We start from the raw sequence: 14,399 nt of genomic DNA, 5'->3' as shown, positions 1-14,399 counted from the left end.
CCTCTGGAATAATATAATCTCTTTTTTATTGCCTATTTGGAAATTTAGCCACTGTCATAAATCATCTGCCCACAAAATGTGATATTAAAGGTACAACAGAGCTAAAAGCTGCAAAGAGAATCTTACAAGGTGGCCTGCATTGGTGGAAATGCTCCAGCTGAGGCTGGTGGCAATGTGCAGATTCTTCTCAATGGTTCTGATGATGGGCAAAGGGTGAGTTTGTTTTGGTAATGGAAAATCTTCCTCACGGACAGCGGCTCATTTGGGCAGAATAAGAAAAAAAGAAACTGGTCAGCCATTCTAAGTGTGGTGCTGTTACCAACATGACAAGCAGGTGGCCAGAATGGACACTAGGGTGAAAAGGTAATCTCTAGGTAAAAAAATCCTCTAGGCAAAAGAGATGATGGAGCCTACAAAGCTGTGAAGGAAATGCCATTGATCCCTTGCTGAAGGTAAGTGATTGCAGAGGCACCAGCAAAGTCAAACAGGCTGGGGATGGATGTGGAGCTCCGAGGCTCATCTCCATCAGGTGAAGCTGAACAAGTGTCAGTCCCACAGGGTCCTCACCACCTGTAGCAGAACGCAGCAATACTGAAGAGGAAAGCCAGAGAAGAACTTCATCAAGACCCAAATCTTACTTCTGAGTCTACACCTTTAGAAAAGACACGTTTCCCTGCCATCCAACAGCACAGCTGCTCTCCAGCTGCGGTTAGAGACACTGCTCTATAAACACCTCTGATATTACTCAGGGACCCACCTTTCCTGCAGAGTGCTGTGGCTCCAGGATCATCCTCCCTCAGCTGTCTGCTCGGCTCTCTGTTTCACCAATTTGTGTTTTCAAAGGCTGCGAGATCTCAGGTGCAAACCAGAAAAGTCTTCTCCACCTCAAGGACTGAGATGTGCTTTTAAATGAAGCCTCACAGTGAGTTAGCATGTGTTTATGCAGCAGATTTGGTGCTTAATGATGTGAAAGCTATCTAATTTCGTATCTTAAAACTTAAACTCATTTTTATAACCACACTACTCAGCTTTCTTGCTAGTATCTGAACCATGGTTTTAGGGAGAGTTAAGTTGAAAAGAAAAAGCACTCAGAGCAGTGCAAGGAACTTGTGATCTCAGAAAGAAATCACAAGCAAACAGAAACTCACTCTTACTCACCTGTCAGTTGGGCGAATCCAGGTGACCTTTCCATCAATGAGGCAAGCAGCTTTCTGAAGGGAAAGCTTCTACTGTAACTTTTCAAGGCTGTTTTTCTATTTTTAAAGCAGTGATATGAAATTCATCCAAGATATGTGACTGACCACTGTACACAGAAGTGCTACTGGCTGTACCCTATTGCATAAGACTTGGAACATCCTTGCCTTCTTTGCTTGTTTTCAAAGAGTTTGCCAAAAAATAGCAGGTCTTAAAGAACTCAGACCTCTCTCAGGGAAATTCCTCCTCAGAATCACAGAATTACAAAAGCACCAACGTTGGAAAAGACCTACAAGATCATCCAGTCTAAACATCCAGGAAGATGGATAGTTGGAAGAGATGAAGGAGATGACTGGTTTAGTTTTGAGGTTTTTATCTGCGACCCAGAAAGGCAAGTAGAAAAGGAGATGAACAAATTATATTTGGCAACAGTCTGTGGACCCAAAAAAGCAGAGTTTAGCTCTGTCCGCTTTTGAGGATTTTACTTGAAATACAGAAGATGAAAAGAGACCAGAGGACACAGCAGGGATTGACTCCAGCAGTGATTATGCTGAGGTGCAGAAGGTGACATAAGGAATTAGTTCTCAGATCTGCAGAGCCCCTCTTGAAGACCTGGTGACCTGAAACCTAAGGAGGTGCCCAGGGACAGATGTCTGATGTCACCTATTGCAGTGGGGGACTCAGCATAAAGGATCTAATCTCCCTAAGCTGCAACAGCCTGCAAGCCCAGGGGCAGACAGGACAGCACAACACGGCTGGTGGCATTGCCAGCAGCAACTCTCCCCTGCAATGACAGGGAACAGCAACTTGTCTGCATACTCAGTTGCAACCTGTAGGGAGAGCGACTGCCAGCAGCAATGCTCCAGCTGGAAGTTTTCAGCATTATTTTTGAGCAGAAATTACAAAGGGGATGAAAGTGGACATGTGACAAGCTCTGCTACTGACTATAGCAGCAATCAGGCCTAGAAGATTTAGGTTGCCATGAGCTTACATCATGCCAGGACAAGAAATCATGGAATCATGGAATTGCAGAATCATAGACTGACCTGGGTTGAAAAGGACCACAATGATCATCTAGTTCCAACCCCCTGCTATGTGCAGGGTCACCAACCAGCAGACCAGGCTGCCCAGAGCCACATCCAGCCTGGCCTTGAATCCTCCAGGGATGGGGCATCCACAAATTCCTTGGGCAACCTGTTCCAGTGCCTCACCACCGTCTCGGGGAAAAACTTCCTCCTAATATCCAACCTAAACCTTCCCCGTGTTAGTTTGAAACCATTCCCCCTTGTCCTATCACTATCCACCCTCATAAACAGCTGTTCCCCCTCCTGTTTATACGCTCCCTTCAAGTACAGGAAGGCCACAATGAGGTCCTCCTGGATCCTTCTCCAAGCTAAACAAACCCAGTTCCCTCAACCTTTCCTCATAGGAGAGCTGCTCCAGCCCTCTGATCATCTTAGTGCCCTCCTCTGGACCCACTTCAAGACCTCCACATCCTTCCTGTGCTTAGAGCCCCAGGCCTGGATGCAGTGCTGCAGATGGGGCCTCACAAGAGCTGAGTAGAGGGGGACAATCACTTCCCTCTCCCTGCTGGCCACCTCTTTTTTAATGTAGCCCAGAACACAGCTTGCCTTCTGGGCTGCAAGCACACACTGCTGGCTCATGTCCAGCTCCTCATACACCAGGACCCCCAAGTCCTTCTCCACAGGGCTGCTCTCAAGGAGATCTTCCCCCAGTTTGTATAAATACCTGGGAATGGCCATAGTCCACATTACAGAGGACTACCCAGGGACAGTTAATTTTCTTGTCCCTTTCTCCCTCTATTTGTGTAAATCCATTTATTGGAACAGTCTGTACGTAGGTGGGAATTCTGTCCATCAGACCCCCAGCTAGCTTAATCCAATCTCCCACGTTCTTACAATTTATTTGGGTATTACTTGAATGAGAGCCCTGGGGAGAGAGCCTGGCCCTTCTTAGTGACGATCAGGAGGGGCAGAAGGTTTATGTTCAATTGGCACTTGTCTGAATGGATGTCAATAAGAGAATCTGCTTCTTCCAGTCACATGTACTGAGCATACATACCAACTACACATTATTTAAAACTCACAAGAAAATATACAAAGTTCATTTGTTTTACGGCACCAACAATAGGCTCTAAAAAAAAGAAGATCATAGAAAACTTACCAGTTTATGATCAAACTTTACAGTTGATGGTCGATCAACCAAGCTTACAGTGCAAGAAATTAAATGGTGGTGCTACGCAGTTTAGAGGTAACTCCACATCTGATCTAGCAATAGTATCTTAGGCCATATTCAAGTTTTTCTGATCAGCCAGGAGTTTCTGCAACCTCTTTATCACTGGACTAAGATTTTGGTTTAAGTACACTGATGTTGAATCTTTACCTTGTAGCCAGATTCATAGCAGCTGAAAGCAAAACCTATTAAAATGAATAGGCTATACTGAGACTTCTGAATGTTTTTAAAGGAGACCATTCAGGCAGACACAAATGTGACAGAATAAATCACATCCCCCAGGTTGTTTTCTATGATGTTTAGGAGCTATGTAATAATAGTACATCATTTACCTACTTCAAAACGAAGTACATCTTGTATTTCAAATTCTATTAGACTGAAAATTGTAAACAGACTTCTGGTTTTTATTGTTGTAAACACATATGTCCCAGGCAATACAAATATTGGTTGGTTCAGGAGCTGAAACCTAAAAAAAACCCATCCCCAGATGTCAGTTCAATACAAGTCTTAAACATCATTCACTCTTACCCACGCACACTCAAAATACATCCTTAAAGGCTCACTCGTGATTAAGCACTTTACTAAATTAGGATAGTTCATTAGCCCTTAGACTTGCCTGAAAAGGTTTAGGGTTCCATATTAAACTTCATGAGACACTCTTTGGATGCACTGGATTTATTTCACAGAGTCTTTACCAGTTTTTAGTCCCAGCACCATTATTGCCTCCCCAGATGGCCCTGAGCAAACTCGTCATGATCAGTGCCCCCAGTGACACCTCCCAGTATGGTGTGCTGCTCGTCCAAAGGCACTTCCAGTACAGAATTAAGGCACCCTCCCATATGTTCATAAGTGAAGAAAGTGAACTGTAAATTTGTGTCTTGTCTTGCACTGTGCTGATTTCTTCATGAGAACAAGCCTTCAGGTCTTGGGTTCATTGTCCTCCAATTTAGATATGTTCCTTCACAGTCCTGTCATTTTAGCCTGAGATTGGAGATGTCTGTCTTTTCACTGACACCTCAAGCCCCAAATGACTAGGCCTGAACTTAACTACCCCACAAAGCACCAGCCATTAGTTGCACCTTGTATCAACAAAATGTGTTCAGCGTGTGAATCTATAGTAGAAATGAGGTTTCTGATAATGTACCTAAAGCATGATGAGATCTCTAACTGAAAAGAATCACCAGTCAGACACAGCTTCATTATTTTAAACACTGTGTGCAAGCAGAGATTAGCAGCAATGCCATGGTATTTTGTATGGATGAGACTATACCAAATGAAAAACAGGGGGGAATCACAATTGCTTAAAGGCCAAAGTTACATAAATTTGAATGGCATACTCTAATTTTCGGAAGAGACAACTGATTTAGGGTACCTTGAGCAGAGATGCTTGTAAAATAAAGCGCTCACACTCTGACAAAGATCAGTTCAAAGGTGTGTGAAACAAGGAACTCCAGTGAGAGAAACATAATGTTCTGTTTCAAACAAAATCTATAATGTTAAATTACATCAAAGCCTCTTCCAGAATTACTCTTTGTGAGAAAATCTTCAAAACATGTTTGCATTTGTGATTTGTTTCATTTCAAAACTAGCGAAATCCTAAATGTTTATAGCACACATCAGGATTCCAAAGTGCTTCCTAACCATACCGGTGTGCAATTTATAGGTAGAGATTAGGTTTATAGGTTCAGAAACCACCCTGGCCTCTGAGGCTGATACATATCAGATATTAAAATTTGGGTAGTACACCAAATGTACATGCTTTTCCCTTGGCCTACAAGTTCATAAACCATCCTGCTGCAAAAGTATCACAGCTTTATGTTATCACTGAAAAACAAAGAAACAAAAAACCCCAAATCTCCAATAGCTTGTATCCCTGAATGGTTGTAATGTCTCTTTTAGAACAGTGCATGGAATTATACCTACTTTTTGTCCCTCTCTTGATTTCATTACTGACTTTCAGAATCATTATTTATTCTTTCTGACAATATGGGAGCATGGACATGACCCAGAAGACTCACAGAGTTTGTGTGCGGGATGTGAAATTGAGTTTAGGAAGTCTTTGTATTCAGAACTTTCAGACTGAGGTGTCCTCTTTGTGGTCATCCAGGTTCTCTGTGCTTTGATGGCTCCTTCTGTTAAAAGTAGGACAAATGATATGGCTTGTATTGTTAACTAGACAGGCCACAGCAGTGGTAGAAAGTCTCAAACAATTAATACAACATAGAACCACCATGAAGATGTGCTTGTTATGGACAGTGACTGTCATGCCTATGCAGAGGGGTGAGTGACATTTTAGGTTGGGGGTGTAAGAAAATATTTTGAAATTGAATCCATCAGTCTTGTAGGATAGACTGCTTTTATGCATGCCCTCAGTATACAAGTCTTTCATTTAACAGAGATGGATGATTTTGAGCTAGCCAAGATTTTCTTTATAGAGGAATAGAGAAGAAAGAAAGGGATGAAGGGTCAGAGACAAGGAAAAAAGGGAAAGAGTGCTCAAAGTTGTCCTTTCTTTTTCTCCCATGGTCTTTTCTGCCTGCTCCCCTAAATGATTTGGATGTTTCTTATACACCATAAACACCAAGAATGCTGTCAATAATCCTATTTTCTTCTATATATAAGAAAATTGCAACTATTCACATTTTCTTCAGCAATTTAACGTATCTAGAAGAGTCTCCATGAGTGTATTGAAACACTGCAATAACTGTGCTCTGTGTGCCACTCCAAAGAAGTAAAATATAGCAGCTGATATCTATTTGGGAAATGTTCCTCTAAACAGCCAGCACAGTACTACAAAAATAAGGTACTGAAGCATGTAATGGTATCATTCAGTTAATAATTCAACTGATAGAATGTTGTTCTGTTGAGTTCCGAGGAATATAAATGTATACACTGGTAGCTAGTAATTTTTCCCCAGTATGACTAAAAGCTGCTGTAATGATGTCACTGCTATTTTTTTGCTGGTTCAAACCTACCTTAACACTTCAAGTGCGAGCTTTGTTTCTTTCCGACTTTCTTCAGTGATTGGGTAGAAGAGAAGTATAAGCAAACCTATGAGGATGAGGATGGCAGGAACTGCTCCAATGAGGATTTTCAGAGTGAGGATCACGTCCTTGGATTGTCTGCATATTCCTGGCTTGTACCCAGTAAACCTAAACCAATGGAAATTACAGGGTGTGCATATGTCCAAAACTTGCAGACACTTGTTCATCTGAAAGTCACCTGCATGGATCACTCCTTTCTCCCAATGCTCTTTAAGACTCTTCTCCTGTTTTTCTTCCTTTTTTTTTTTTTTTTTTTTTTGATACCCCTCTTTTTCCTCTTCTTCCCTACATGTTTTATATCTTGTTTTGCAGATCTCATCTTTCTGCCATTTCATATAGCTGCATTATTTCTGAATTTTCACATTATTATACTGTAACATTTAACTGTTAAGAGGAGGCTGGAATCCCAGACAAGGAAATTGGTCTGATCTGTGACTCCTATTAATATTCAGCAAAGTATTTAGCCTCAGCTTTAAAAAATGCAAATAATCCTACCAATTTCAGCAGCAATTCTTCACCTTAATTTAAACACATACTTAAGCACGCTGTTCAACACAGACAAATTTATTCAAGTGCTGAGAATTAGGTACACATTTACACTGTGTTGATACAGAGCTCTCATGCAGTCCCACAAGAGCTGATATACTGAAGTTCCCATTCCCAATTTGCAGAATGAGTTTGTAATCCTCAGAATATTCACCTATGTTCTCCCACAAACATCTGCCTTGGCAAATTGTTGGGAACTAACTGGAATGGAATAATGAAAGAGCTTATTGGTAAAGAGCTAATTTGCTTGTTTTAAACTCTTCCTAAATAGTCAGTAAAAACTAGCAGATTTGATTTCAGGGTCTTCTTTTATTTTCCTTTTATTCCTTCTAATTTTTTTCCCCTTTTTTTGAGGGGGGAGGGGGTATTGTGGCATCCTTCACAAACTTTGTCAAAGTTTGTTTCAGGAGCAGCCGTGAACAGCTCATGCAGTAAGCCTCACCCAGCCTTCCTTCTGTCATTTTGGCTCTTTGGTTTTCAAATGACAGCAGCAATTGCAGACAGTTTAATCGGGGCTGCGTTCTGGGATCTGATATTCTGCTGCAGATAAACTGATCTCCTTAGCAAAAACAAAGAAATGTAAACATATGGAGTAGGTTGGATGTGCCTGGTGAAAATTTGTTCTTTTCAAGCAGCTATCCAAAATACCTGCCTAATTGCAGGGGCTTCTTCATCAAATTGCAGAGTGATTTCTAATTTAACACTTTCTTCCACACTTAATAACGTTGATCAAAACTTTTGTCAACATAAGACAAACAACTTTTTACAAATGAGTGTGTTTGTTGTTAGGATCTAAAACTCCTAGGCCAAAAATGTTCAGCAAAGCATTGGCTGTTTCTCAGCAGTTTTTACTGCAGGCCCTGAAGCAAAATAGCCTGGTTACCAGAACCTGTCCCGAAGCCAAAAGCTAAATAACAATTCATACAATTTCACTTCCAAGGCAGGTGCTGGGAGAACAGGAAGCATCTTCTATACCGATATTGATTAGGTTATGAGCAGGGCTATGAGAAAATCTCTGTTCCTGGCTCTGTTCAACATTCAGTTCCCTAAAACCATGCAGGAATCTGGGATCCTTTCATGCAGAACAGGCTGCTATGCTCCCTGAAATCACTGCAATATCACTGCAAAGACTTACAAACTCAATTTTTGTAGACCAACCCAGATACAATAGGGATTGCTCAGAAAAGGCATATCCCTCATGGGAGACCTTCATCTGCTTTCATATTCAGTTCTTTATTCATGTAAGCCACTACAATTTACAAAAATAATTTGAAAAATGTAACATCTAAAGGAAAGTCAGGTTTTTCTGAACTGGAACTTGCTAAGGCAAGTGGCTGAGTGCTCCGTGGCCTGGCCTAAATGATAACAATCCTGTCTTTAGTGGTCAGTCAACTAGAGCTGCTGGCACTTTCAGACACAGGGCAAAAGGCAACTAACTCAACAGGGTAAAGGCAGAGCACTACAGAGTAGATCCACTAAATGAAAACACAGTGTTACTTACTCCAGACAAGCTGCAGAAATTCCCAGGCCGATTCCTGCTGACATCTTGGTAAAGAAAACATAAGAAGAATAGAAAATGGTTTCATGTCCTTTCCTGTGAGGATTCTCCAGGCGAAAGTTATCAACAACATCAGGCAGCATCGACCTAGAGGTAAGCAATATAAGTAAATAAGTAAAACTCAAGCTGAACACTCTTCTCAAAGTCCAAACTTAATGAAAGACACTTGAACCTCCACTTTCTAAGAGCTGATTGATGTAATTAGTTATGTAGATGAGAGAATCCACTTCAAAATGTCTTACTGCTGGACAAGAGGGCAAAAATCCTTATAAGAAATGCATAGTCACATGTTAGCAAGTATAAGAACAATAGAGAAACTATCAGACACTTGTTGGGAGGGGACAGAATTCTTTAGACTGACTAATTCCATCAAAAGTTGTGATATTAAAATAACTCTTGACAAGCTAACAAAAGTTTCTGAAAGCAGAAGGGCTTATTCTCTCTTAAAAGAGAGAATCCTTCAAATAGAAGTATTGAATTTGGTGATTGGAAATAAGAATGAAAGCTGCACAAATGTCAACTGCAAATTGACATTTTTTCCAGTATATTTCATTATTTGCTGTTGGAATAAAAGGCTTATGATCTGTGCAGAAAGGCATTTGTAGTCTGACAGCACATATTGTATTACATTTCCACGATCTCTTGGAGTTTCAGAGTTTCAGGGAATTGTCCAAATGAGAAGTGCAAAACAGCTCTTAACAATGGTCTTGCTTTCTGGTCAACTTGACCTGAACAATAATTTTTCCATGTGGAAATCTCCCATTCTTCCCACATATTTTCAGTCCTAGAACCAACAAATCTCAGTTTCTTTCATCCATATTGTTGTAGTATTTAATCCATAACATAGGATTGCTCAAGAGAGATTCACTACTTGACTTTCTTTGCTACTTAATTGCTCATGCATTAATTTGAGTACAACATCCAACTTCATCATTATTGTAGCACTATTAGAAACCAGACCTAAGCAACTGATTTACTGTTATCACAACTTCAACAGCTATTTAGTCTATTGATTAATGTGGATACTTTTAAGTACAAAGAGCAGCTACAGTTACAATGCAGGCATAATCCATTAACAACAGCATAATTACAGCCTTTATTATAAAAGCAAAAATTACTGGAAGGGACTCTTGCCAAATTATATCCCTTTCAGAGGCAAATTCCATCCAGTACACTTATACAAATAGACATATAACCCTTTTCCACCTCAAATGTAAAATTTTCCTACCATGGCAACAGCAGAGATGCTGCAATGCTCAGACCAGAGACAAAGGCCACGAAGTAAGCCAGGATCGGGTTTGGAATGGTCACCAGCATGGCTGCAAAAGGAATCATCCACTGAGGAAGAAGAAAAACAGCACATATAAATTACAGTATGCACTATTAAGTGTATGTAAATTGTTTCTTTTAAAGTAGAAGATTGTCTTGTGAAATGATACATCATACATAGCAAAGACTTGTGCTTCAGTATTATGGTGAAATGACACAAGTCACTACGGTTACCCTCAAAATTAAACTAATTTGGGCTGCTCAGGATTCGTTTTCTGGCAGTACTTTAAACCACCAGATTTCTTCAACTTCAACTTGAGGCAGTGAGCTTACAGGATTGAAAATCCACTGTTTTAAATGCTGATGGAATGTACGCAGCCCAGCTGTCACATATCCATCACATGCTCCATCTCCCCTGCTTGTGAACCACGGGCACAGCACATGTAGAATCCAGAACCAGGGGCTTATCTACAGGGCTTTTTAATGATAGAGGATTAGTTTAATATAAAGTATTTCAATCTTCTATAGTCGCAGCTAGGGAACTGAGGGTCTGAGAAGAGCTTTCACAGGGAGTGATTCCCTTAAGCACTGCTATTTACAGTTCTATATGATAAGTGATTCTGGGAGTCCTGGAGTCTAATCCATTATATTTATGTTTTAAATGCATTTCCCATCTAAAGCATTTTCTCCTAACCTAAGGAGGCAGAAAATAACCTTTCCTGACAGCATGTTTCCAGCACAGACAGCCCAGTGTTGTGGCAAAATCATTATTTCACCACAAGAGAGCACTCCAGCAATACAAGATTTTATGTTGCCTATAAGCAACTTTATGACAGGCTTACACTCCACATGGGGCCCCACTCAGAAACCAAAGGACTTAAACAAAATTACGGATCAATAATAATAATCGTAGTAATTGTAATTTTCTATTGGCAGAGAAGAACAATCCATAAGACTGAGGCTGCAACACCCTGGAGTTTCACTCATGCAATGCTAGTGCAATCATGGGGGCACTATTCCTGATGCAATAAGCAGCTAATGTGTCTTCTTCCTTCTTCTTTGTAAAGCATAAAATACTCTGTTATTGGCTCCCTGTTCCCTGGCCACAGCGCTGCTGCACTGAGTCATAAACAATATTCCACACTTAACATGCATCTTCCATCCATTCATTGGCAGCACAATGGCAGGGGACCCCTCTGCAATGTGGAAGGTGATGCTGACCTGTGTGACAGCACATGATGAAGGGCAGAGCAGGAAAAACTGCAGTGAGGCTTCACACAAAAGCGTGCTTCCATACTGAACAGTGCTGATAGATGGCATTCAGACAACGGTGTATGTTTGGTGAAATGAAAGGCCAGAGAAATTTGTGGATTGATTTATTTTTTTTAAGTCCTCCAAAACCCAGAGATACAGGGTACTCAAAAAGTTGGTCAGACATCCCTCTGCTTTGGGAAGATTGCTGCTGGGTTAGAGTTAGTACAGAAAATTCAGTCTAGTATGGCCCCCAGATTATTATCCATTATGTGGTGCTCAGGGACATGATTTAGCTGAGGGTTGCTAGCTAGTGTAGTATGGTTAGGTCATGGTTGGACTCAATGATCTTTAAGGTCTTTTCCAACCTGAGTGATCGTATGATTCTATGATTCTATGATTACTTTTTCATGTAGACAGTGATGAAGTTGCAATGAAGAATCCATCAAAAAAGACTTTAGGGCTTTGAGATCATAGAACCATAGAATTGCTCAGGTTGGAAAAGACCTTAAAGATCATCGAGTCCAACCACAACCCAACCATCCTACCCTAACTCCAACAGCCCTCCGCTAAATCATGTCTCTGAGCACCACATCCAAACAGCTTTTAAACACATCCAGGGATGGTGACTCAACCACCTCCCTGGGCAGCCTATTGCAGTGCTTAACAACCCTTTCTGTCAAGAAGTTTTTTCTGACATCCAACCTAAACTTACACTGGTGCAACTAAAGGCCATTTCCCCTCATCCTGTCATCAGTGAGAAGAGACCAGCCCCGCTCTTGCTATAAGCACCTTTCAGATACTGGAAGAGAGCAATAAGGTCTCCCCTCAGCCTCCTTTTCCCCAGACTGAACAGCCCCAATTCCTTCAGCCTTTCCTTGCAGGGCATATTCTCCAAGCCCTTCACAAGTCTTGTTGCCCTCCTTTGGACCTGCTCCAGCATCTCAATGTCCTTTCTGTACTGAGGTGCCCAATGAGATGATCGGCTAAGGGATCATGTAAGTACAAGCAATATTTCCCTCTACTCTTTCAGGTATCAGGGAATGATACTGGAAGAAAAAGGTGGATCAGCTTATGAAGGCTGGTGTCGCTGGCAAAACATTGGGTTTTTTTGATCATGAGATGGTCTACATGGCATCATAGTGGTTGGCACCTGATGGGCTGCACCTTTCTCAAAGACAGAAAAGGATTTTTGTTCAAGAGTTTGCAGGGATGAATGAAAGAGATTTAAGCTAGATTTGAAGGGGGAAAGGAAAATCATCAGGCTCACTGGTGATCAGCTATGGGACTCCTACCCCATAGCTAACAAGGGGACAGCGTGCTAAAAGTTCCTTCATTTTTTTCATAAGGCACTAGGTGCACAGTAACACATTTGAAATGTTTCTACTCCAATGCATGCAGCATGAAGAATAAACAAAAAGAGCTAAAAGTTTTGGCTTGAATCAGAGCTATGGCAACATTGGTACAGATGAGACTTAGTGGGAAGAGCCCTGTGACTGGTGGCTACGATGGATGGTTATAGGCTCTTCAGAAATGACATGCAAGACACGTGTGGTAGGGGTAGCACTGTAAAGTTGGGCTGTATGGAGCTCATGATGACACGACTGAGGGACTCTATGTAAGGATTAGGGGAATATCAGGTTATGCGTTAGGAAAAGGTTCTTAGCCAGAGGAGCACTGGAACAAGCTTTCCAGGGCAATGGTCATGGCCTCAAGCCAGCTGCAGTGCAAGAAGCATTTTGACAATGTTCTCAGACATTGGGTTTGAATTTTGGGTGGTCCTCTGTTGAGTCAGGAGTTGGACTCGATGAACCCTATGGGTCCCTTCATGGATATTCAGGATATTCTATGATTCTGTGAAAAGCAAATGTTAGCTAAGATGAAAGGCAGATCTGTGAGGTTTATTGTTGAGCAAACTTAGGCCTTAAGAAAGGGAAACACAGATGTGTGCATACATGGTGTCTTCAAGAATCTTCAGTACTCAAATACAAGAGAAAGAGAGGTCTTTTGTTAGATGTCTTACCAAAACCATGATTCAATAATTGCCACATGCAAATTTTTCCATGAATATTCTACCTCCAGCCACAAAGATTTACTGATTGTAAACTGAATGTTTGTCCCTGTTTGTCTAAATTTAACAAAGCATATGGAAGCAGAAGCCAACAAACTGCAGTGCAACATTTCTAGTCTGTGCACCAACCTGGGCATGGGAAGGATTTTGTTTGGTTATGACCCTATACTTTAAGGAGATCTAGTCTTCGAACTTCTAGTCAGTACAGAGATGACTGGTCATGTGGGGAACAACTGAAAAGAGAACAATACCAGGAGTGGGAAGCCAAGATTCCTGTTGTCCATCTAGCTACCCTGCCTTCTATACTCTTTCAGATGTTTCTTCAACACAGAACTGCTTTCACAGAAAAATAACTCCAGAGAAATTCTAATTCTTTTTTTCTGGAAACTTATTTTCAAATTACACCTTCACCCTGAAAGCTGAGTAAGATTTTGGAGAAAAAACTTTTCTCCTCTCTCTTTCCCTTCCAGGAGAACGTTCCTGAGTGACAACAGAAGCTTTGAATGATATGATTTTGTTTTACAGTGAGGGAGAACAGATTAGTTGTACAGATCACACAGGGTGGTAGTATAAGAAGCTCCTGTGATGCACTGCCAGACATAAAATCCATCACTGAGCACACAGAAAGCATTCACAGTCCCTTGAGAAATATCTACAAGGTGAAAGGTTTTTTTCAGTCCAACCCCTGCTTAGATCATAACACAGTAAAGCAATTCAACTGTAAAATTAAGTTAAACCATGTTTGCAGAGGTGCCGACAGGCTTTCCAGTTATGTTTAACTAAATTTATAAAGCCAAGTTGGTTGAAGAAAGCATTTTTCATAGCCAAATATATGGAGGAGTTTTCCTAAGAAGGAAATCTTCATTCCCTGATCCATCCAATGGTCCAATACTGCTTTTGGCAATTATCTTTGCTCAAATGTTAAAAATAAATGAGGATGGGACTTAGATTCCAGATGTCTACTTCAAGAAACATAACTAATTCAGCGTATTTGGAATAGGGGTTTTAAAGTTACTTCTGATTCTTTGAAAGTCATTCTAACACACAGATTGTAATTGTATAAAATGAGAACTATTCAATTATATTCATTATTTGTCACCAGACCTAAACTTTTAAACTTTGTTCAGACTTGACATAAAACTTCAGGCTGGATTTTCCAAGTCTTCACACTTTTTGTAGTACACAAAAGAGACAATTTCTTTTTTTCCTCTTT

General features: G+C 40.9%; 1 protein-coding gene across 2 annotated transcripts in view; it reads right to left on the bottom strand.

The window, feature by feature from the left end:
- Positions 1 to 3,879: 3,879 nt before the first annotated feature.
- The window catches only part of MFSD2B (MFSD2 lysolipid transporter B, sphingolipid), a 38,429-nt gene continuing 27,909 nt past the window's right edge, over positions 3,880 to 14,399 (bottom strand). For both annotated transcript variants that reach the window (XM_031595914.2, XM_090136446.1), the window contains 4 exons: positions 9,824 to 9,933; positions 8,539 to 8,682; positions 6,423 to 6,599; positions 3,880 to 5,579 (listed from right to left, as the gene is read on the bottom strand). In XM_031595914.2, coding sequence (XP_031451774.2) covers positions 5,522 to 5,579; positions 6,423 to 6,599; positions 8,539 to 8,682; positions 9,824 to 9,933 — 489 coding nt within the window. In that variant the 3' untranslated portion in view covers positions 3,880 to 5,521. The remainder of the gene's footprint in view (positions 5,580 to 6,422; positions 6,600 to 8,538; positions 8,683 to 9,823; positions 9,934 to 14,399) is intronic.

This window comes from Phasianus colchicus, chromosome 2 (genome assembly GCF_987193195.1).
Source record: "Phasianus colchicus chromosome 2, bPhaCol1.hap1.1, whole genome shotgun sequence".
Taxonomy (NCBI): Eukaryota; Metazoa; Chordata; class Aves; order Galliformes; family Phasianidae; genus Phasianus; species Phasianus colchicus.
This window is presented reverse-complemented; position numbering and strand designations above follow the sequence as displayed.